Source organism: Copidosoma floridanum, unplaced genomic scaffold (assembly GCF_036245765.1).
Source record: "Copidosoma floridanum isolate Cflo_tuat_1 unplaced genomic scaffold, Cflo_Japanese_pri ptg000004l, whole genome shotgun sequence".
Lineage (NCBI taxonomy): Eukaryota > Metazoa > Arthropoda > Insecta > Hymenoptera > Encyrtidae > Copidosoma > Copidosoma floridanum.
In genome coordinates, this window is record NW_028321881.1 from 19,195,792 (window position 1) to 19,222,249 (window position 26,458).

A 26,458-nucleotide genomic window follows, 5' to 3' on the forward strand; every position below is an offset into this window, starting at 1 on the left:
CCCATTTGAGAGATAACATTATTTAATCTCTCAGTATGCAAACAAAAAGACTGACGCCCTTTGGAATTATTGAAAGCATTGCTGAAGGACTTTTTGGCTTAGTCACTGAAGATGATATTAACGTTATGAACACTAACATCAATAATTTGTATACTGATCATAAAAAATATATTAAATTATATGAACAGAATAGCTATATTCTTGCAGCTGCATTCAAAGAACTATATAACACTACGAAACGTCATTAGAAAGAGCGACAGTGATATACCAAACATTGATCCAAAAAGACTTATGTTTCTTTCACTATGGGATATAGAAGGAACGAAAAAGAAAAGAGATTTCTTCAACTATTTCTTTTAATTTGGTACCATAAAATATTGTTATGATAATATTGTTAAGATATTAACAAAATATTGTTAAGATAACGATGTAATTAAACTTGAGAAACAAAGCCAGCCTTTGCCAAAATCATCAATTTACAAAATAAATTTAACAGTAGCAGAAAATGAACTCAATTACTTACCCCTACTATTCAACTAACTTTATCCTACGTCAAAAAAATACATTGTTTAATTCTATGATTTCAATTTCAAGCTTTTTAAATTTAATGAGTTAATTTATACTTAGTTAAATATTATAATATAATTTTCTTTTCTCTCAATTGCACTTTATTGTCTAGTTTCATTAGAAAAAAAAAGAAAAAAAAACTTTGAGGTTTTGAGGCTGAATCGCATGTTGTAATGTATTACGGTTGCATGTTACTCTATTGTACAATTTTTTTAATATTAAGCTTTAGCATGTATTAAAATTACTTTTTCCATTGTATTGTGGATCCGCAAATATTTTGACATAGCCTGATTAGTGCTGATGGTATTTATCCATGTATTTTCTGCCGATCATTCAACTGTTCCGTAAACATTATTTGATTTTCATATTTTCATTTCACATATAACCTACGAATCATTCTGATGGGTTCCCAATCGATGCCGATTGATACCGTAAGAGAGGAGATGCGAATATTAGTACCTCCTAAAGGGTTTGCGAACGAAGCACTCTATAATATACCAATGACAGAAAAAACGTCAATCAAACAACAGCTGCCTATATCTAGACCATTATAGTCTAGATAAGATAAAAACATCGCGTTCAGAACATGCGACGAAGATAAAGAAATACCTATTCTTCACTTTATACGAGTAAAACGTACAAATAGGGAAATTCATGTCCTAATAAGAAAATCATATGATACTAAATACCTGATAGAGTTCTTAGAATATCCGTACGGTGTACAAGATATTTATTTTTACAACAAACTTCCAGACGGGAAAATCATTTTACCTGTTTTTGTCAAATATGGTACGAAATATAAAGCTGAGGCATAGCAAAAGATAGTTATACATTGCAATATAACCCAATAAAAAGAAGCCTATTGCCATCGCCAACACAACAACAACCACAACTACAACGAATATTTCATTAGTTGGAGACACTTTGAGTAGCACGACTGGAAATATACCACCAAGGCTGATAATGAAAGTACTGGTCATGATTACTACTAACGAGTGAACCAAATATCTAATGACTTTTTGCCCACTCAATGGTATTAGTTATATGAACCTATAAGCTTTGAGAGATGATCGAAAGAATGTATACATGGCATTTGCTACGTATTTCACCGAAGGAGCAAACATCAGGGCGTATAACGAACTTTAAAATCATAGAGATTCATATGCCAACAATAAACGGACACGCAACCAAGATTAAGGCACAACTAATACGCCATGCGGAAATCGTGTATATGAATGCAATTTAAAATTGTACAGTGCACTATGTACAATCCAAATTAAAATGAAAATGAAATGCAAATAAGAATTTCAGACTTGTCAAATATGTCTGGCACCACAACCTGTATTGTAGAACGGGGCACAACACTAATCTCGAACGTTTACGCGAACTAACGTTAAAAGAAAACGCAAATAAAAACACATCAGGGGAAAAAAGACAAACGATAAAGGTCGAAAACGAAAAAAAAGAATCAAACAATTTTTTTACGGAAGTATGAAGATACTTCTAACTCACATAACTATCATCCAACCTATAACAATCATTTTATCATCCAATGCCCAAACCATCAACCCAATACGAATTATATTTAAAAAAAAAATCAGAAAGAAGAACATATGAACATATAATATATTTACTGTCATAAATTTTTTTAAGCGAAGCTTCTTATGGAGCAATCTGGGGCTGGAAGTGAGCTGGCAAAAAGTGACAGATTTAAAACGACTGACATGCTTCCCCCAATCCGCTCCGCACCGCAATAGTGGAACGTGTGTATACATATATACAGCTGGTACTGCTGCTGCTGCTGCTACTGTAGTATTCAGAGTTGGTCGTAAGAGCTCTGAAAAGGTCGAGTTTTGCCGTCTCGAAGGCCTTCTCTGATCTCTTACCGACTTTATATTCGTATTACTACGTCGTACTGTATACTTCTGCGGCTGCAAGTTCTATGTACATTGTTTACATGTGTCTGTGTGTGTGTGTGTGTGTACAGTGCATACACACACACATACACATACACATTTTGATAAATTTCAATTAAGATTAATTACAGATTTGCAGATTTCTACAACACTATCAGGGACAACTATTATTGCAGTTTTTGCAAGACTTTTAGATAACATTACATTGATAGTATACGCATCATTTCAGTTATCATAAACGTATATTTTCATTTTTTAAATTAGATAATCATAGAAATACACATAAGTGCTCAACTGTAGTCAGAACCAGTCAAAATGTGGATCAAGAAAGAGCCAAAGTACTTTAAACAGTGCCAAACGTACTCTGCAATAATTTTTACAATACTAACACAAAAATTTTATTTCAACAGCCCGTGCGTGGAGACCTTGATTATGAGCCATGTTTTGTGGCTCTAAAGACCTTGATTTACACACGTGACTCACAACTCGTGCTGCGCACTCGTGCGAGTGCGTGTGTACGTCGAGATTGTACAAATGTTAACAAAGGCATTTGGTAAGTCTGCTATGAGTAAAGCAAGGATTTACGAGTGGTATAAGCGTTTCCAAGATGGCCGCAAAAACGTTGAAGATGACGAACGACCCGGACGCCCAAGTACATCAAAAACCGATGAAAACGTGAAAAAAGTGGCATAGTGCATCATGAATTCTTGCCATAAGGTCAAAAAATCAATAAAGAGTACTACCTACAAGTTCAACGCCGTTTGCGTCAAGCAATCCGAAAAAAACGCCCGGATTTGTGGCAAAACAGTTCATGGCTTTTGCACCACGGCAATGCACCTGCCCACACTTCATTGCTTGTTCGTGATTTTTTGGCCAAAAATGAAACTGTAACGATGCCTCAGCCTTCATATTCGCCAGATATGGCTCCATGTGACTTTTTTCTATTTCCAAAAATAAAGAGAACGTTAAAAGGCCGTCGTTTTACAAGCATAGATGATATTAAAAGTGAATCGCTGAAAGAGCTAAAAGCTATTACAAAGATCGAGTTTCAAAAGTGTTTCGAGGATTGGAGAAAGCGTTGGTACTAGTGTATTATATCCGAGGGGGATTATTTTGAAGGGGACAAAATAGATATTGATGAATAAATAAATATTTTTTTCATAAAACAAAAATTCTTGTTATTTTTTAAACACATTTCGTATGTGTGTACCGATAGACATTATTGGTACAAATAATGTTGGATAATGTTTTGTTGCCACATATATGAGGCAGTTTTGCTTCTGTCAGGGGTTGCGAGACTTCTCACGCTTGGTTTTTTATAGTCTCAATATGTATATTAAAGATTATTGCCAAGGAATTTGTACTAATAAGGTTGAAATGATTTTATAAAAAAAAAAGGTGAAGAGTGACAATTTTTTCTCTACTTTTTTTAAGTACTCAGTTTACCACGATCTACTTTTATTTTCCTTCAGGTTGTATTAATTAATATATTCATTGAGGACGGTAATAGGTCTAAGAAGGGAAGGCTTTTAAGTGAAAACTTGCGTAAATAAATAAATTTTTATTTTGTTCTGTTTTATATTACATTCATTCCGTTAATGATAAAATTTTAAGGTTGCTTGGGAAATTCATTGTAATTCATTGTAAAACTGAATAAAAAGAATGAGTGTACCAAATAGTGCAGAGTATTTCATTAGTTAAAACCAATTAAAATAAATAATATCAAAATAAGTGGTACTGAAGAATCAAATAGAATTTAACCTGCAAAAAGAAATGGTACGTTGATACATAAAATTTATAAAGCCTAACAGCCTCTTTTATTCCTTTTTCCGATATCCAAATAAACAGTTGGACAGTCTACTAGTCCCGTGGCTTGTCAGGGAGCGTAAGACCCAAATCCACAAACATCCAGTTTCTACTAGATGATAAAGTTAAATAATCACGATTAATTATTTAATGCCTATGTACGTATTTATTTAACAGTAAATACAACACATCTAAACTGCGAAATAAAATGAAGTTATACATGGGTTATGTCATCGACATTTAAGGTTTCTCAATACTTCTCGACAGTTTTTACCAAATAATAATTTTTTTACTGATTGCATTGTGACTTCGGTTTTTGGTGAAAAATAGCACTAAACCAGACACGAAACTATTTTAAATACGCTTAATAGTTATAAAAAAAAAAAGTTTCAAATGTTTTCTAGTTAGTAAACCATTAATTAAGCTAACATTACTGATACTGGCAGTTATTTTAAAATTCAAAAATATTACGCTTTTGTACAGAACACCTAAATAATAAGAGGGAAAAATCATTTACTGATCAGAAATACTCATTTATGCTTGATTATCTTCTCCTCAATGTACATGGGGCTTGTCAGCTCAAGTAGCCCGTGAACCTAGGGACCATCCTGACATCAGAGCTAGATTCGTAGTTGAAAAGGATGAGAGCCACCCAGAGAGGAAGGTTCTATCTAAATGAGCAGAAAGCCATTCTTTTCCACCGCCTAATAACACGATTCTCTCCCCATATCGCCAACCTTCACCCAATTGTGGAATAGCATGAGATGACTCCTCTCCCGCCGTTTGATTGTGCAATGTCGCGAACCTCTCTCTAACTCACAACTAGTCACTGACCTAGCTCAAGCTTTTCCTTTACTATTAATCTGGGAGAAAGCTAGGGGGTAATCCAGAACTGCCGTTGTTTCCTACTTTTACCCATAAATATTTATCAAAATATCAAATATATAGAAAAAATTCAAATATTTTTTTAATTGAATGGCACAAAATTTAACTTAAAACAAGAATCGTATAACCTAATTTCTATCAGTATTTTTACTGTACAAAGAATGTACACTTTCCAGATAATTCTTGAATTTAGAATACTATACCAGATTTTTGCCAATTTCCTATTTTCTTTATATCAGTAGTTCTGTTAAGTATGTTTTGAAAGTGTATAAAAAAATCAGCAAAGCATATATTCTGTTGTTGAATAACATATATTATGTCTTAAGAGTTTAATATTTCAATTCTATGTCACGGAATTATCTAGTATACCCTTAAATAATAGGTACGATTAATAAATATGATTATAGTACTCAAACTTAAATATCTGGCTCGTTATAACTTACATACTCTAAAAAACAAAGCTTTTTTATGATAGTTTTATAATACAAATTTTGCCATTATTAGATGCTGTGTAATACAATTTTCTGTTATAATGGTATTTTGTTTTTATCTATAGATTCAAAAATATGCAGCATCAGTTTTGGATGACAAAACAAACTCTTACCCGTAAGTTTGGGAAAAAAGAAGATGAATGCATTGTTTCATCTGATACTTTATTGGATTCCAAATTAGAACTTTTTCGGAACATAGAATCTTCTTGTATGCTACTACAGAAAATAGTTAATAAATACTTGGAGTGTCTTTGTTGTAAGTATAATAAAATGAACAAGTAAAGTAAAATAAAACTTTTAAAATTTTTGATTTAATTTTTTGTAATAATTTTTAAGTGATCGGTGACAACAAAGTTTTGCATCGTCACAACATACACTATAAGATATCTGTAAATTTAATGCAGTTAATTGTTTTTTAAGTTAAAAGGTGCTTTCTGCACTAAAAACAAAATAGAAGTGTCAGACTTCGATGAACTCGATGTTACTTTGCGCCTGATGATATAACTTACCACTCGCTAAGTGGCGACAGCTCACCATGAGTACTCAAACGAATTTTTAGTTTATAAGATGTACTGCGTGGCTTCCCGAAAATATCAGTGGCCCAAATGTCAGTGACTAGAGCAGTGTAAATTCAAATAAACATTACTGTATGTTAACACCACAACTTCTCTGTGTTATCTCTGTCTTGTACATGCTCTTGCCCACTGTCTGTCCATGTCCTGTGTCTCTGTCTTTCAAAGACCGAGGAAACAAAATCTACTTGTTCTAGCTCGCTACCGGCTCACCTTGCTCTCTAACTATAACCACCAAGTAAGTCATACCAGTTGGATCTGTTGAAGTCCGTGCTGTCAATAGATCTTGTGTATGGCTGGGCGGTGATAGGCAATGGGCAAGATGATTTGGTGGCTAGTGTGATGGCATCAGATTTATTTAGTCCCGAAACGATAGAGCCAAAATACATGGAAATTAGTGTACATGAATGGCTAAAAGAAAGCAACGAGTTCTCAATATTGATGTACAGTAACATTAATTTAATTTGCACTAGTCCTTTTCACTGCCGTATGTAAAAAGGTGTCAACGAGTGAACAAAGACTCAGTAATAGCTGATGGTCTAGTGGCCTGAGTGAAGGCTTCCGAACAGCCATGCAGTGCCTCTTATACACCACAATTTATTTTTGTATCTGTAGTAAGTTGTAGAAGACAGCGAGCAGCAGGCAATCCCAACTGGCACGAAGTTTAAAATTGGTACTCAGTGCGATGCTTGAAAATTATATTTATGTAGAAGAATTAAAATTAATAATTTTTTATTATTTTAATAATTAATTCATGTCTTATTCTGCATTTTCTTTAGCTTCCGTTTCTTTTAGTATCATACTAATAGTTTAGCTGCTCTGTTTAGGATTTAAGTGAATTTTAGTTGCATTTGTTAATTTTGCTGTACACTTTCAAATTTTCATTATTGATCGGTGCATTTTTCCATTTGTGTCTCAGTTTTAGTTACATGTTCTGCGAACACTACTGTGCACAATCCAAACAAGGACTCCCTCTAAAGTTAAAGGCAATGTTTATCTTTTTTTAAGTTCTCTTTTTATTTCTTACATTGCTTTGTATTACCTTTATGTACGTACATTTTTTTTATATTTAAGTGTATTGACTTAGTGTGAGGTACAATCACTCATACACACACACACACACACACACACACACACATACTAGTGAGGCTCAATCCCCCTGCGTGCTCCGTGTACCAACCCTCTAGAAGAAACAAAAGACTAATAAGTTTTATCTTCAACTTAATTTTTGAGCTATAGGATTAATTAATTATAAATCACAAATTAATGATATATTTTAAAAAGCTAGTACTGTCATGTTACCATATTAATTCCGGAAATTTCTCGCGTGGTTTTTAACTTTGGAGAGTATACAACATAAAAAAATTCGGAAAAAATATGAAGATTATTTAAGTGAAGATACTATAGATGATTAACATCGTATAATGATAAACATAATAGTGCTTTTTTACACATAAATCAAATTTTTGTGTAAAAAATAAATCTTGTAAATAGTTAAGTTAACCGATTTCGAAAGATATTAAATTAGAGGAAAATGGTAATCTTAAGGAAATTATATTTTGTACAGAAATGTGTAAATATATCTACGGTAAATTAAATCTAGATCAAATAAAATTTTCATAATGGAAAAAATAGAATTATCTTTATTAATGGTCCCAATGCTTCAGAAAAAACATTTCTATACAGAACCTTAATGTATTGCTTTATTTCTCTTATTAAATCAATTTTTTAGATTGTATGAACTCGTGTTGCCTCAATATTACTTCCTACAGAGATGACCAGTCATAGAAATTTTCGTTAATCATTAGATTTAAATAATGTTGACAGTTTATTTTTCGATGAAAAATCGGAAAGAAAAAAATTAATAGAAGTAAATTTAATATTTTAGGATGAAGCTTCAATGATTCCAAAAAGTATTAGAAGCGGTCGACAGACCTTTGTGTGATTTATATAACACAGACATACATTTTGGAAACAAATTGATAATTTTAGGTGGAGATTTCTGTCAAATTTTAATAGTTTTGAAAAATAGTAATAGAAGTATGATTATATCTGAACTTATTTAGCTATTGTTTCTTTGGTCATATCTTCATACAGTAAAATAAAGTATCAACATTCGCTGTAATGACCTAGAATTTTCATAATTATTGATGGAAATTGGAGATGTGTTCTGTACTGAATGCAATTTCTTCAAGTATTCTCATTTTTAATTACCATAAATAATATATTAATAAATTTCAAAGCCAGAGTTTTGACAAAGTTGCTTTGTATTTATATAAAAATTTATCATCGCATGGTCAATTATATGTTGCTTTGTAAAGATAAAAAAAAGTAAAAATGAATTATCCATTCACATTGATCGTAATGATAAATTAAACATAGGAAACGTATTTTTTAAAGATTTTTTTTTCATTCGATTAAATTCTATTTAATACACAAATTTTACTGAATAATTTTTCTTTCAAGTCTTTCTAACAATGTTATCAAGATTAAAATGCAAAAAAAAATTTTTCTTTTCAAAGAAAAAATTTTGGATTTATAATTAAGTAGGTCATAGAAAATTTGTTTGTTTTAGTACACGATTTGCTTAGAAACAACAAAAGAAAAAAAATAGATTGCCTTTTGGTAAGTAGGACTAACGGCGAGAACTAGGATTTAGATATTTAAACGGTTTATGAATTGCATAATGCATTAGTGTAATTTTATCATGTAGTAGAATTCTACTTTCACAATAGTATGATTAAAATACCTATTGAAAATTGGTGGTTTGTGAGGGTCTATAGAGGTTTCCTAAAAACTGTGAGGAGTTTGCTTCTATTTTGTTACCAAAAGATATAACAAGTCGCACAATTTTTAGACTACCTTGAGATTCAAATAACTTTGAAACAGAATTTTTAGAACATGAATTCGAAGAAAATAATGTTGAAAAGTCGATATTGTAAATAATTACAAAAAAGCCTTAGCAATAGTAGATTAAACGATACAAGATTTGTGTGATAATGATTTACATTTTGGAGAAAAACAATAATATTAGGCAGAGGTTTCTGATAAATGTTACCAGCTTAAAAAATAACTTTAGATCACTAATTATCTAAGAAACAATCCAGTACTCTTATTCATGCAAACACTTTATTATTTTTAAGTTTAAAAAAATGAAAGATCACTGAATGAAAAATTTTCTTTGTTTTTATTAGATTTAGAAAAAAGTAAAATTTATTGGTTCACTATACTATATAAATAGAAAACAAAAGATGTTTAAAGTTGAGTTTTTATCAAACAAATATTTTTCCCATTCACTGAGTTATTTTAACATCACATAACGAATGCTTTTAATTATTAAACAATAAAATATCAAACAGTATGGAAGAAACTGTTACATCTTACTAAAGCTAGAAAAACAAATGAATCTGGCAATGATATACAGTTAATTTTCCAAGTTAAAGTTTAAAATGCAATTTATGGAGGCTTATTACCTTATGGAATAAAATTAAAAATAAATTAAGTAGTAATGTTGATAAGAAATTTAAGTATAATAAATGAATGATGTAATGGAACTCGTTTACGCATAACAAACATATTGAAGGATAATATTAAAGCTGAAATCATTACAGGTTAAAACGGAGGGCAAATAGTATTTATACCTAGAATCATTTTAAATACTAGAAATTATTTTTGTTTACTGTTTATTTTACATAGAAAACAAGTACAATTACTTTCGATTTTTCTATGACAATGAATAGATCACAGTGCCAAAGTTTTTATTCTGTAGAATTATATTTGTAAAAATCCTTTTTTTACTCATGGCCAATTATTTGTAGCTTCATTCTGATACACCAATCCACAAAACATTTTCATTCAAATTTAAAGTATGAATAAAAATAAAAAAAATTTTGTCTGACAGGCAATTTTTAAAATCTAACAATAGTCGTAATGAATTCCAGCGTTATCATCATATTTTTTTATCAAACATTAACGTATTCAAAGAAGTATTGTTGACATAAAAATATTTTTTTCCGACCTCGGGTGTGCCCTCGGTAGGAAAAATAGGATTTACCACACAATCGCCATCGCTTTGCGGCTACCTAACGTTCTTCGGTCCTTGCTTCGCAGATCCTTTGGGCCGCAAAATAGCCCCAGAGACAATGGCACTTATCCGACGAAAACTACTAATTTTTCTTACCATGGGCCCATAGTGCAACTGTCACTGTGTGCCTTCAGGTCACACTTTGCAATCTTAGAAACTCCTTGGGCCTACGAATAAAAAAGTTTTTTTGTGCCCTCCGGGCGCAAAGTACTTTTCTGTCCTAGGGCTCAAAGTGATTTACCGGTCGCAAAGTGTGCACTTTGCGCCCTCGGTAAGAAATAGTGCATTACGATACTAGTGCTCGAGGAAGGTGGTTGATGCACGCGTGTGTCAATCACTCAAACTTTCGCACGTGTGGTGTATACAACTTTTCGACACATCGTGCGTGAAGACCTCGATTATGAGCCATCTAAAATGGCTCTAAAGATCTTGACTCGCACAAGTGCGCAGCACGAGTTGTAAGTCGCGTGTGTAAATTAAGGTCTTCAGAGCCACAACAGGTGGCTCATAATCTCGTTCCCCGCGCAGGGCGTGTCGAAAAACATCATACGCGACTCGGGCATCAACATAAAACAATCGTGCCTTGTGGGCGCTCATGTTTGTACTTTGTGCCCTAGTGACGTAATGTACTAAAAAAACGTATCAAATCTTTAAAATGTTTAAAGCTATTCTATTTTTAATAACTATGACTCAAAATGTAGTTATTTCATTTTAATTATTTAAAGTTAAAATATTTAGAGCTATTTTAATTTTAGAAATGAAGATTTTAAAATTATTATTTGGTAACCAAACATATAAAAATTCATAAAAAAGTGAATTATACATGTGACGGTTGTGAGAAAATAATCAAACACAAAAAATGTAACAAAACATTTGAAGGAGCATTCATTTGAAAACATATGTACATGTATCATCTGCATCAACAAGCACAAAAGAGTTTATCACTGAAACAGGCGCTACTTAACGCAAAAAAAAAATCAACAAAAATAGTTGTCGACAATGTGGAAAAGAATTTTTAGGAAAAGATGCTCTACAAAGACATTAGAATCCATACAAAATTAAATAGTTATTTTCAAACAGTATACTTTGTCAATTTAATGAGTGCACTTAAAAAATGTGTAAAACTGTTTTAAAATATATGTATACATGGATTATTTAAAATTTGTTGGCTGAAGTACTTTTTTATTTTCAGATAACATTGTTCAAAAGTATGTTTAATATTATTATTATAGAATCTTATAAAGTAGAAGAAAATTTATAACGTGGTACATAAAATTTTATATTTCAGATATGTTTGTAATGTATAAGGTAGAAAAATTGTGTAGAAGGGATTGGGCAGGGAGAAATGGTTTGGACAGTGAGGAGAAGGTGTTGGAAAGAGGTGGGGCAGCATGGGGAAGTTTTGAACAGTTAAATTAAAGTCAAAATTTAAAAAATAACGTAAATCGTGAGGAAATGTAGGAAAGCGTGGGAAAATGTGGAGCACCGTGGAAAAGGGTGGGGTGGTGTGGTAAAGCAATTCTTAGGGTATAGTGAAAACAACTATTTAATATAGGAAGATATGTATTGGTGGGGCTCTACCCCATGCGCGCTGTGCGTACCATCCACCAAGTTTTGAATATCAGTGTAGTACTTAGTTTTATCAATTTTCCTTTCAAAATCTTTGTGAAGTAGTTTAAGAGGAAAAACAGAAGTACGGTTTAGTAAATACTTTTTTATCAATTTGTAAGACAATTTGTCGCTTTATTTAAAATATGCAAAAAAAAATAATATCGAAAGCGTGATAATAAATTACTTAACACCTTTTACAGCATGGTTTGGGCCATATAAAAAAGATGATTTTGTAAAATCAATAAAATATGGCAACATTCTAGAATATTCAAACGTTGACAACAAACTTGAAGTTTTGAAAAAAAGAAAATTATAATGAAAAACACTGCTTTTCGCAAAAAATTGCAAGCGCTTTTTTCAAAACTCGTTTTAAATAAATTACAAGGGGTTACATTATTTGAAGACATAAAAATTTTAGGGATACTGCGATTGCTATGGGTTTGATTGAACATGATTCCGAAAACAGTAATACTTTTAAAGAAGCTATAAAAATTATATTACCATACCAATTGAGACAATTTTTTGCTTAGTTTTCGATTTCAGAAGGCATTAAAAAAGATAAAATACTAAAAAAGTTTAAAAAATGTTTTTAAAAAAGTCTTTGATAATAATGAATATTTTTGTGCTCTTCCATATATTATATCAATTTCAGAACCGGAACGTCAACCATGCGAGTCTTTTAAGTAACCAGTACCAACCGTGAGTTATGTAAAAGATTGTAATATTGAGGGAATATCTTTTAGCAAAAACATGTTTGATATAATGCATATAAATTTAATGACATTAAAAAAAAATTTTCAAAACTATTTATAAACAAGATAAAAAAGTTTATTTCATACATAGTCCTTGAGGATCTGCAAAAATCCACTTATAGAAGACACTCATCTATCATTACATTTTAAGAGGTACAAATATTTTGTCCATGGCTTGGACTGGCATATTATCTGTATTGCTTCCGAAAGGTATGATCAGTCATAGAACTTTCCGTTTACCTTTAGACTTAGACAACATTGAGAGTTCATTTTTAGAATGTGAAACAAAAAAAAAAACAAGAGAAGTTAGTTGAATTATACGGGTTGAGGCTTCTATGATTATAAAAAAAGCTTTAAAAATCGTTGATAGTACGCAGTGAGACTTGTGTTACATAAAACGTTGCTTTGGTGATTAACTAGTAGTAAACGAAGGAGATTTCTGACAAATCCTTCCTATGATAAAAATGGAAATGGAACTTTAATAGTAGAAAAATCTATAAAATCAATATTTTTATGGAACTACTTCAAAATTTTAAGATTACAAAATAATATTCCTTCTGATAATGGAAAATTTTCAAAATTATTTTTAAGAATTGGAAAAGTAGAAACAAAAACGTTAAGAATTTCTAACTCTTGGGTTACAGATAATGTCTCTACTAGAATATTTGGTGATTACAGCCACTGCTCCGTTAGTAAAGTAACCCTAACTTCACATAATAAATATACATTCTTTAAACAATAACATTTTTAGTCAATTAAATGGAAAAACTGAAACTTATTACATCATCGACAATGCAACGTATAAGGGTGTTGATAAAATAGATGATAATATTTACAAAAATTTTTCATCGAACTGTTATACGCATAATTCTTGGCGGGGCAAAGAGGGAGGTAAAATGGAGGGCAAGCTGATGAGGATAAAAAAAAAGTGGGGGGAGTGGGTAACTTGTTTAAATATAATTGTTAAAAAAATGACGTGAAAATGAGCGAATAACTATGTGGATTAAGGATATACTGAGGGTGGAGTAGGGATAGTGAGTGGAAGCTAGGACAAACTTTTGTCCATATAACTATATAATATACATATACTTCTTAATAGACATACATACATCTAGTTGTGCCACTGCTCTTCAAAATAGTTTTATATTAGTCTGCCTACTAGCATACAGCAAAAACAACTCACTGTACACATTTACTATAAAGTGTTAGGAAGGCTCGACTCTTTTCATAGAAAGTTACACTTTAAAATTAGTAAAATTGCTTGTAAATAAATAGTTTGTTACTTTCTCATTTAAATTAAAGTTCGTGCTCTTTTATTATTGCTGTTTAACATACTGTTGGGTGCACGAAGAGCAATTATTTACTGACAGTATCCAAGTCACTGTCCCTAGTTGTTAAAGCTCAATCACGCCACTCTCTTGTTACAGTCTACTGCAGTGGATAATCATATCATTTAATTTCTTTTTAAATATCAACCTACTCATCTGCTGTAGCCAGGTAAAATGCATCCAATATTCCTTAACTTTTCAGGCGTACAATCTAGTGCACTTATTGAAGAACTAAAACTTTTTTTAGTTATTTCTGTACACTTCGTATTTTTTAATTTGATTAAATCTCTGGTTACGCTTAAAATTTCAGAGTATTTGAGCTTTAGATTTTTGCCTTAATATATTCTTATAGATTGGACATTAGAACACAACAATTTTTTTTTTGTATGGTTTCTGACATGTAGTTATTGTACAAAATTTACTACGTTTATTTTCAGACTTAGCTAAAGTTCTACATTTTTTTCCATTGTTGTAAGACGTCAGTCAATTTTACCATTCTAATACGAGATTGGGGTTCAGTGGACCAAAAGATAAGTTGTTTATTAAGTACTTGAAATAATTTTATTGTTTATGTTAAGCTTTACTCGTTCCACAAGATAAAACACGTATAGATAGTAATAAATTAACATTTGTGGATTCAGATAAAGCAGCAGGCTAAGCGCTCAAAACTAAATATAAGATTACGACAATATAAAAATAGTTAGAATATTGTTCTGGCAATTTCTGAAAAATACTACCCTTAAGAAAATAAAAGTGCCCTTTCTTTCTTTAACAAATTTTGGATAACCCTATCTCTCTATACGATAAAAAGCAATGGGTTGCACTCCGGGAGTGCTGGCAGAAGAGCAAAATTTTACTTAAGCATTGTGCATTGTTGAATGTTTTAGGATGGTTAGGAAATAATTTTGTGAGAATTGCTTTATTTATCAGTATAAAAGTACTATCATTTATTTGGTAAAATACAATAATTATTTATTGCGCTATTTTACACAGACATGACAATTTACATTGACTACAAAATTTAACACTTCAGAACTGTTACAGTCAGTTTACATTAAAAAGTTTATCTCTCCGAAAAATCAACTCACATCCATAATTTCAACGACTCTTTTACCATTATTATTATCAGCTTTATCATCGGCAATCTCAAAAACTAATACAATCGGTTTATGGTAGCTTAAGTAAGAAACGAACAATTTTAATTCGATTCTATTTAAATGTCTAATAAAGACTGCATCAAAAGTAGTTTTGTATCGTAGTTTATGTGTGTATTATATTCGGGTTAAAATGCATGCGTCTCGTTAACAGTGAGCTCTGTACTGGACTATAGTAGTTTGTAGTATTATTATAGCGCTGCCTGTAAAGTATCTACAACGAGCGGGATTGCATCTAGGGCTGTAAATAGACCGTCTTTTTTTTGATCGGTCTGTCTTTGAAAAAAAAAATCCTCCTGGACCGTTTTGGGAGGACCAAAGACTTTTTTCAAATTAAAAAAGACTATCTAAAAAAATGTCACAAAAAAACATGGTCCAAATCAGTGTCCAAATCAGCTATCTAGCTGTAAATCGACGATCTTTTTTTAAATTGGTCCACAAAATTTTGGAAATAATTTGTTATAAAAAAATACAGTAACACTTTTGATTAAAAATTTTTATGTAATTAAGTATTAATGAACATATAGTTGTATAATTTATTCATAATAATACATGAATGTTGTCCCAGTTAAAATTTTTATTTTATTAACAAAATTATTATTTATCAAATTACCTGACGACTATTACACATCGTTGAATAATTTTATATATTTAATTACATAAATTTATATTGACTTAGATAAATTTATGATCTAATTTTTGGACAGTAACATCACATTCAATTATCATTATTAGTGCAAAAAAAAAGTATTCACAGACTGTAGTACAAACACACATGCATACACGCGCAAGCACCCTGCAGCGCTTGAACGGGACAGCAGAAGCAAGGTGTACATTTTCGCTGCGTGGTAGAAAGAAAGGGGGATATTACTCCCTCTCTTACGCTGCACCAGCGATCTCTTTTCCTTTTCCTTATACTTTTTATTTTTTTTTTCTTTTACTTTTCCTTTCGTCTTACAAATTTTCAATCAGGTCACGTGTCCTGACGCAAGTTTAACGTTTTTAACCATCCCAAAAAAGTGTATAACGCTGCTAAATAAGTTTTTACTTCAAAAATAAAAAAAAAATTTTTGCCAAACTTTGATTTGATTATTTTAAAAAAATTTAATCTTCTTTATTACAATTAATTTTGGTAAAAATTATTTAGAAAATGAATCAACATGATGTGGCTTCCATGTCAGGTTAGATTGTCTACTATGTACTATTGACTAGTACCAGCTTGTAGTCTACTATTAATGCATGTTGCATAAAAATTTATCGTCAGCTGTTTTTTGAAAAACTTATTTAGCACTTTAGAAAAATTCCTTACAAAATTAGTAAAAAAATTTGGTTCTCATAGCTTTGTCAAGCTAAAACTTTCCCACACACTTTTTTTGTTAAAGGTTACTACTTGCCTAATTTCTGCATTATCTTTTTTTTTTATCAACAAACTCTGATTAACTCTTAAGCCACGATTAAGGGTTTTACGTGCCTAACTGCCAAATTGTTCATTTATTTATTAGTGAAAATGAGAAAGCTGAAAAAAAATTTTCTACACTTTTACACACTTTTATTTACTGCTCAAGTATCTGTGCCGAGGTTCAAACGTTTCGAAAATAAAAAATAAACGTTCTCAAGCTTCTAATTTAACGTTTGATGGCGAAGATATTTTAGGGAGAATTTAGCAGATTTTTAATTCATCTATTTATAGGAATAAAATGAGTATTTTATATTTAGTTGAATTTAAAACCTGTGAATTTTTACATTAATATTGAATTTTGCTTCATTGATTTTCTGTATATTTGTGTTATATTAGTACTTCCGGCAATACCCCTTTTTTAATCATTTTTGATAATCTAATTAGTACAATATTAAAGTTATTTATTATGCACGTGAAATGTAACGTGAAATCTACTGAGACTAGAAGACAAATCCATTGTGACTTGTCCTAATTCAAAATTGCCGAAGGAACAAATTTTCAGTATAAGTACGTTGGGTAAACATCTAGATTATTAAACTTTGCGCCTTACACAACACCAAATCACAAAAAACATCAAGTAAAAAAACGAAATTCATTTTTTTAATAATTGTGTTTTTCCAATTCCGTTTTTTTAATGCTCTGTATGCCAATATTAATATAACACAATGATGTATGTATAGTTTGAACAACCTAGCTCATCACGGGCAGTATCTCAAAGGTAGCGTAAAGGTAATGTTTCTGGGCAAGTCAATGTTGTGAGCGGTGATTTTTTGTGTGACATTTTAGCACGGCGGGTTGCATAGTGTGTATATCTGAGGCACTACTGGTACGCCCGGTAAACATAAAAAAGCTACAAGGTAAAAGTACTGATGCTGGAACAATTTTTGGTGAAATTTCGTTTTAAAAATTTATATAAAATCACATGTAGGAGATAACATGAGCATTTAAATTTTTATTGATATATTTTGTTGCCTACTTATCAAATACATTTTTTGTTTAATTTTATCGTAACAAGAAATAATTTTAATTTAATAAACACTTACTATGTCACGTTGAACTAAATGTGAAACATCTTTGAAAATGCATGTCCCTGTAGTGGTACATGATGTCCCAATAGCGAAACGTACATGTTATTTCAATAGAATCTATGTGTTTCACTAACAGGACATCTGAAATTTGAGGTTATGTTTTGAGTTGGACGTATAATGAAACAGTCATTTTAATAAACTTTTTATTTCATTGTGATGCAATTAAAAATGGATAAAAGTTTTGTTAATGCAATAAGTCACCACTATAGAGATCATGAATGAATTTTTTTTATGATAAAATTTTCAAAGGTTTATTAGTTATTGACTGTTCCACAATTGAAACATAATTGAAAAGTGTGTTACAGCATTAGTACTTTTCTTGTTAAAAATGCCTTTAAAACCGAACTATGTTGGGCACAGAAATTCACTCTAACGCTGCTATAACAGTTTCAAGCTTCTTTAGCACCTACGTCATCTTTACGCAAGCTGCCCAAAATTAATTGCCAACCTTTGCGGGTTGCAACAAGCTGTGGCCGGAGTTCTGAAACTTGTTTATTTCTGGAATTTCTACCAGCTTTTTATGAAACAAAAATAGAAAGTTTTTTATTTAAAATTAATTCTGGTTAAAGACGCAGCTGGTCCGTGGTATCCCTATAGAGGCTATCGAGGGTGACAATTTTTCAAAAATAAGGAAATCCGTTATTAAATAGCTGTTATGTAAGAACTTTTTAGGCTCTCATACTGCTCTCTGCTTTGAATCCCTAATCTTTTCTTCTAATATTAGTGATCTTTTTAACGCTTTTGCTATTAACTTTTAAAACTGACATTCTTTTTCTGCTATATAATTTAATGTATTTTCATCTAATCCTACTAGCTACTCCATGCATTTTCTTTGTTAATTTTCCTATCTCTTATCTTATCTCCATTTCCATACTTTTGCTCCGGATAGCGCTATACTCGTTTCTAGTACTACGAACAACTTCTTTCTTTGTTAATTAAACTTAATTACCTTATTTAAAGCTCCATGCATTTTTTATAGCAATTATAGCTTTCCTCCTTTTTTCTTTCAAATTCTTTTATATTTACCGTTTTTTGTTGAATGCATTCGATATGTTTGATTTTGTTCCTTTTTTCGAGTTTTTTTCTCTCTACGTTCATATTCTATATTTTTTTGTTTTTGGAACACTAGAATTTTATTTTTTTATCACTAAGAGTCATTTTTTTTTTTCAATGTATTTTTTAAATCTTTTTAATATGCCTTCTAGTTCTTCTTTTCTATTTTTCATCAAGACTAAATGATAAGCGCAAAATAACCTACGTATTCTTTGATGTTCTATTCTGCATCCTCCTATTTGCCCTTTTATTATTTCTTCTTCTAGATATGCAAGGTACACATTATATAACGTCATACCCAAATACTCAAATACTTCTTGTAATCTTTTCTTTAGTACCATTCTGCCGACTCTGTTGAATGACTTCTTAAGATCAATGAAGTATGCGAGTATTTTTCGCTTAAGCTTACATAATTTAAGTTCTGTTATATGTTTTTATATATGAATTGCTTCTATTACTTTGTTTGTTAATTTTTCTTCAACCTCTTTTATAACAATTTGTTTAGCATGTATGCATGTATTTATTTGTGCAATACATGTTAATGTTACATCTCTAAGGTTATTCAGCTTGTCTTTGTCAAGTCTTTTATAAATTGGGTATATCACTCCTCTTCCTAATGGTACTAGGATCCTTTCTTCTTCCAATACTTTCCTTAATAGTTCACGTATCGCTGTATCTACTTTTTTTGGTACATATTTCCAATTTCCATATTTGATTAACTTGTTTATTTTCTTCTGGTGCTTTTCTCAGTTTTAACTTCAATTTTAAAATCTTTTTCTTTGCACCTCACACCAATTTCTATATTATCTCTTTTCTTTTATTAAATAGCTTCTTTCTACTTTTTTTCCTCCACACCTTCAGTTTTATTCACAACTCTTTTTTGTTTTCTTTTCTTTATTATACTACCTTCTTTCTTCCAACTTCTGTTCCTTTTAATGTTTTTTAGTTTTTGGCACTGATACTTCTACTATTGTTTTGACATCTTACCATATTTTTTCTACCTCCTTCTTCTTCCATTTCCAGTCCCTGCACTTCTTTTAATATTAGTCAATCAATCTTATGTCTAGTCCCTTTTTAATATTCTATTTTCTTTCTACTCCCTAGCTTCTATCATTTGTATCTCATTTTTCAAATATATTGCTACTGGCATATGGTCTGACTCTGTTCCTTATCCTGTCTTTAACTCCTTAATCAGGTCGAAAGCTTCTTGATTACTCATAACATAAAATATTGCTGACTTATTTCTGCTGTGGGTATAAGATAAGTCTCACTCTTCTCCTTTTTGTCCATTAACTGTATAAATGGAATAACAGAAGAAAGATGGTGTAGTTTTTTTTCTGCTTCATTTATTATTTATTCTTCTGATTCCTGTTTTGTACTTGTTTCCGAAATCCATCTCATTGATCTATCTACCTTCTTTTCCTATTCTCGAGTTCTACTCTCCCGCTAGTATAAAATTTTCGTTTTTCTGTGTTCTTATCTTTTTCTGTATGATTTTATTGTCCGTGTTACATCTTGACAATATACTCCTACAGTTTTTTCCTCTTTTTCTCTATGTTTAGTTCCTTGTATTAGTTATTACTATGCCAACTTCTTATTAATTCTTGTAATTATTACTTTTCTCGCTCTACCTTTTTTGTAGTCTCTTGTTGCTGTAAAAAATTTTCACTGAGAACTTTTTAGCAACTTGCTGTCTTTACTTCTATATGTATCTTCCTTTCACCAAGTTTCTACTAATACTATTTAATATTATATCAAAGTCAATTAAATACTTCGATACTTTCAAGTCCTTATTTAACACTCCTGCTGAGTTCCAAATACTGATATTTACCCATTTCTTCTTTTCCTCGTCTAGCTCTCTCTTCTTCTGCCCTTTTTATCCTCTTTATACTTGCGATCTTCCTTTTATTTTCTTCTCTCTCTTTTTTTTTCTTCTATGAATTTGTTACTCCATTCGTTGAATCTATACCACTTAAAGTCGATCATCAATTTCATGTATCAAATTTTTATGATTTTTTATTCGATTCTCTGTTTCTTCGATTTATCTAGTATCATTCTTTGTATCTTTCTCTCTTCTCGTCAATTCAGTTTTTATGTACATTTCCTTTTCTAGTTTCTTCTTATTCATCATAATACCGCCATTTAATTTTTTATTTTTTAGTTCTATTACCTCCGTTTTCATACCACTTCTTCCTTTTTTAACCACTATTTTCGTTCTGTTTTCTACCTCGTATTGATTTACTCTACTTAATATTGAGTTTCGGTTCTATAAAATCTTTCACTATTTTTAAAAATTATCTGTTTAAATGTTTGAACCTATGATGATGATCTGTCTTCTCTTACCCCTCTCATTTCTTTTTTTTCCAGTCTCATCGATCGACTCTTTCTTCAATGGCTTCTTTCACTTTTGCCCACTCCTGTCTCTTTTTCATTCACATGTTTCTTTTATCCCTTTAATCTTTTTTTTTTTAATCTTTTATTACGTCGAACAGGCTATCACATCTTTCCTCCATCCTGCTCATCCTATCACTTAGTCAACAGTTATCATTTTTCCCTTTGTTTTAAAGATTTTTACCACTAACACAGTCGTTTTCTTTACTGACGTTTTAATTCAGATAATCTAAAAGTTGACTTTTCAACAAATTTTCAAACAAATCAAAATATTCTGTAAAAAAACTGTTACGAAGTTAGCGGAAAAAAAAAAAATAAGTAACTCCAGATAATTATTCTTGTGTTTCCTTTGACGTAGTATCATTATATACTAATCTTCCTTTTTCTCTAACTAAAAGATGTATTTCAAAAAAATTAAACAATTTTATCGACCTTTTAGGTATTAATAGAACTGAGTTCTTAGATGGAATTGACTTTCTTATCGATTCTAATTATTTCTCTTTCAATAGCAACGTAAATAAGCAATCTTGTTGAACTTCCATGGGAAGTTGTTGTTCACCATGGTTCGCGGAAATCGTATTAGAATCCTTGGAAAATTCAGTACTTAATCGTTGCCATGATTCTGTCTTGCTGTATTTGAGACTAGCAGCCTATCGTCTCGGCTTCGCCCGAGAATTACTACATGGAACACCGTAGTGTGTTAAAATGTAATGTGAAACGTTTTCAGTTAGAAACTTTTTATCTATTTTTGACACTTTTCAGAACAAAACTCTTCTCATTAAAAACATATTTGGAATCCATACAGTTTATTTGGTCAAACAATAAAGTAAAAAAAATATAATCATGCTAAAAAGTACCATGCGTTTCTTATGCCATAAAATAATCGTTGGCCCTATAGGGCCGTTGATTTGCAGTTTCTCCCGTAAAATCTACGAAAAGAGCGATATTTTAAAGCTGTTATGATTTAAGACTCCTAAATAATAATTATAAATTATAAATTTTTTTTCTGTTATTTCACAACTTTATTATGAAAGCAACAGAGTCCTGGAACTTCATCTCTACATTTTTTATCGCCACATAAATACAAATACATATTCTACCTATTTAAAAATCTGGAAAACCGCGCTAAAGGCTGTTTTTTGTCAACTTTGTTAAGTTCTAATTCATTTGTTGGCAAATTAGTTTGACGTCCGATTGCCCTAAAAAGGACCGGTAAGCTTCTTAAGTACACTGTTTCTTGACTGAAGTTTACAGCAGACGTGACTGTTGAAGCCCCAGACTGATCAAGAGAAAAATTACAAAGTCTGAAGCTTTGGAGCTATCTGTAGAGATCTTTCCCAACGTCTCCTGGTATAACGTCGAAGACGTTAGTGTCTAAAGCACCTTCTTTTTTTGCAGACTCAGACGTTTTGATAATCTCAGGTGGGGAGATTGGTTCGTGATGCTTGCCTGTTGGAGACTGTCCCGTTATGGCTCAAGCGGATCCTTCTGAACTAACATGAAAAGCTATCGTATTTTTGCAAAACTTAAATCTTATTTATTGCCATTGTTATTAACTTTTTCACGATAAAAATCATACTAAAACCATCTAGGAAGTGTCAAGAATCGGTATGCAAAACTTTAGCAAGATCGGTTGAGTAGTTTTCGTGGTTAGCGATTACAACGGTTTTATCGACTTTGCTTTGTATATTAGTAAGGTATGTCGATGATTGCGTACTAGTCATAACTGATAAAATAAACTGTGTCCTGGACCTTTTTAACAATTTCAATCCTTTTATACAGTTAACAGTCGAACACGAAGTCAACAATTTAATTCATTTTCTAGATATTTACCTAACACGTATAATAAAATCAATTTGATTTATACAACAAATCTTCTGCTTCAGATGTAATACTTAACTTTTTTTACTCAACCCACAATGCCAAAAAATTGCCATTGTAGTCTCGATGATTGTCAAAGCCCTTAAACTTGCCAACTCCTCGTTTGGATACAAGAATATTATAGCAGCTCACAAGACTCTGACCGATCATGCTTATCCTCTATCTTTCACAAACAAATACATAAAATCTAGAGTAAGTTTTTTTAATAGTCATAAATAGGTTTCCAAGAATCTTGCACTTGAAATCTTCAGGGATGCGATGCAACAGTTGTTTCTGGGTTCTCGAATGGGTTTGGTTTCAACAGGAATGTGTTCCTCGTTGTTCCTTATTTTCAACTCATGGAGACGGCTCTCCGTCGGGCCCTGTCCAAATACAACATACGGGTATTATATATGGGTTCTGGAAATTTATCTCAATTATGACGTTGGAAAAGGACTCAATAAATAAGTTAGACATGAGTGACGTTGTCTACTAAATAACATATGGGTTCGGGCTATGTTATGTTGGCCAAAGTAAGAGACACTTACGGGTACGTCTACTTCTATCGTGTACGATATGATATAACTCTGGTTGAATAGGATAGGAAACTTCCTTATTCACTATTAGTATTAGAAAGCTTTTAATCCCATTTCTTCCCTTCTTTTGTTTTCATGTAGTTTTTTATTGTTCAAATATTGGCCGTATAAGTAAAATGTTTCTCTCTTATCCAATTTCACCGTTAGTAATAAAACAACTGCCCTCCTTGCAATGAGGCTAACTCCTCTCTATTTTTCTGTACAATTAACAGATTGATATTTTGGTTAACATATTTTGTTGATGTCTTGTGCCCATCTTTCAGAGATAGTTTCTAGTGGCTCAAGCTGTTGCTCAGTGTAGTACCAAACCCTAGAGGCATAGCCTTGATTGTATATTCTTAGCATATGATTCCATTTTTTATCTCTCTATTTAACCGTTCCTATAGTATGGGTGTTAACCCAATATCCTGGAAAAAATCTGTCATCATACCTTTCTCGAAATCCCACATCTTCTGAGTCTTCTGCATGCTCGACCTGTCGTAGGCCTTGTTTATTAAGCTAAGATGTCTTGCATTACAATTGCTTAAAAAATTTCCAGATACTTGGGAAATAACCACCTTATTTTACCGTTGCACTCTGGTTCAAGGAAAAGTTTAAGTACGCAGTCAGCATTACTGTGAGTCACTGAGGACACGCAAGTAGGGATAAAGACTGTTATGATAACTGTCATGGTTTTTTTTTCTATTTTCAGAAAGCATTCAATTTAATTAGTTATAGTTTCTTGCTATATAATATAGTATAGGATTTTCTCTCAAGGTACTTACTTTGTTTTGGTCCTACCTAACTGGTTGATAGCTGGTGGTTTGACGCTTTGATAGAAGATACACAGATTTTTTACAGACCACTTTTTGAGTGCTCCAAGAGTCTTTGACTGGCCCAATAATTGTTTTTATTTGCATTAACTCGGTACTTTCTGTTTTATTCTAAAGATGAATTTTTAATTACATCCCCTTAGCCCCACAACTCCTTGTTAACTTCTACTTTAATAAATATAAGTTATAGTTCTTTCATTTTTTTACTTTGTTTGACCAGTCGTATTCCATATTTAATGCCGCTTAACGTTTTAAAAATGTCAAAATAAGATGGTATTCTTACTTGTACTGCTTTAATAACTATTTTTTTTGTTCAATCGTATTTAATACTAAAATTTATTGTTATGTCTTTTTCTGTATAATTAGTGAGAAATCTTTCGAATCACCATCAAAGTACAATAATTGCACGCTGATTTTTTTTCAATCTTACTAATAATATATAAAGCAAAAGCGCTAAAACCGTTGTAATCGCTAACCGCGAAAACTATTGAACCGATTTTGTTGAAATTTTGCACACTGATTCATGATACTTCCTAGATGGTTTTAGTATAGTTTTTATCTTAAAAAATTCAATAACAATAGCAATAAATGAGCTCAAAGTTTTGCAAAAATATGCCAGCTTTTCACTTTAGTTCAGTAAAATCCGCTAGGTGGCGTCGACATAGAATCGAAGCTACCTGCAACATAATTAAATAAGTGTTGTTATAATAGGCTGGAGCGTCTCCATAGTGTCGTAGTCGAGTTTCGGCAACTCAACGAGCTGTATAGAGAATGCTGATAATAGTCTTGCAGCTGGGTATCCCGGTTACGGACGACACTCTTCTCTAAGGGGGAAGGGACCTAGGTGTCCATTTACCCTGAATCTGTACGAGTGCGAGCAAAAAAAAAAAATAATTCCAACCGATGCCATCTCTGCCACAATACCAGGAGACATATCTAGCCAGAGCACAATCTGGTTCAACTCATCAGAGTTGTGAGGGAGTAGTCCCACCATCCCACCTAGTGCAGTTAGAGAATTTGTGGCTACAAATGTAAGCAAGGGAAAACAGCTCTGAGCTCTGAGGGGCATGGGCAGCTACAACGGCTACCTTCTTGGTCGTCGCGACCCCAATGCGCTTACCCACATGTTCCCGTCTAACGATGAGTGGTTGGTTATCCGGGGAACGACCCGAGACGAGATATTCTTTGGTCAGCAGCGTACCTTCCTCCATCACAGTCTCCGTACATCGAGACTCCCAGGATAAGAATCAAGCAACCGTAGCCAGCTCTTCATCATCAGGAATAAGAATAGCCTGGAAGTTTCACCACTGGCGCTTTTTAGGGCCATTATAAGTATTTACGTTCCCTACTTAACCATCCATTTCATCGGTTTTTTTTAGGATCCACCGAAGTGTAAACTACCTTGCCAACAAATACATTTTTATTTTTATTTCCGGAAGCGATTCGTCGACTAGAAGACTATATTAACTAAAGACGGGCACTATTAAACCAAGTCAGCCATTCACTAGCAGACGTCACCTGCGGAGTTGTTCTTCGCAAGGCTGGAAAACCCGGTGACCGACGACCCTATATTACCCTCTCGACTCTAAGCATTCAACCAGGAATCACTGATCCTCTCCAATGTCTGCGTTGGGCAAACCTATAACAGCTATGTAGGAAAAAAAACTTGAGCCAACAGGACAGCCTCCACTGGACAAGTATCACTGACCAATCTTCCCATCTAAGATCACCAAAACAACTGAATCTGCAACTAAAAAAGGTGCTTCAGACACCAACGTCTTCGACGTTATACCGGGAGACGTTGGGAAAGAGCACTACAACTAGCCCCAAAGCTTCGGACTTTGTAATTCTTCTCCCAGTCAGTCTGGGTCTTCAATAGCAAGCCAGAGAAGATCACCCTGAGGTATCCAGGCAGTCACAGTCGCTGTTAACTGCAGTCAAGAAAGAGTTAACTAGAAAAGCTCACCGGTCTTTTTTAGGGCCATCGGACGTCAAAATTGACAACTAAAGAGTCCATTACGTGAGAGATCAGC

At 32.1% G+C, this 26,458-nt stretch overlaps 1 protein-coding gene across 1 annotated transcript in view; it reads left to right on the top strand.

The window, feature by feature from the left end:
* ICA69 (islet cell autoantigen 1-like protein) overlaps positions 1 to 26,458 on the top strand; it is a 255,263-nt gene that overhangs the window by 14,005 nt on the left and 214,800 nt on the right. Inside the window, exon 2 of the mRNA XM_089597521.1 lies at positions 5,731 to 5,921. Within this exon, the coding sequence (XP_089453647.1) occupies positions 5,741 to 5,921 (181 nt within the window). The 5' untranslated portion in view covers positions 5,731 to 5,740. The remainder of the gene's footprint in view (positions 1 to 5,730; positions 5,922 to 26,458) is intronic.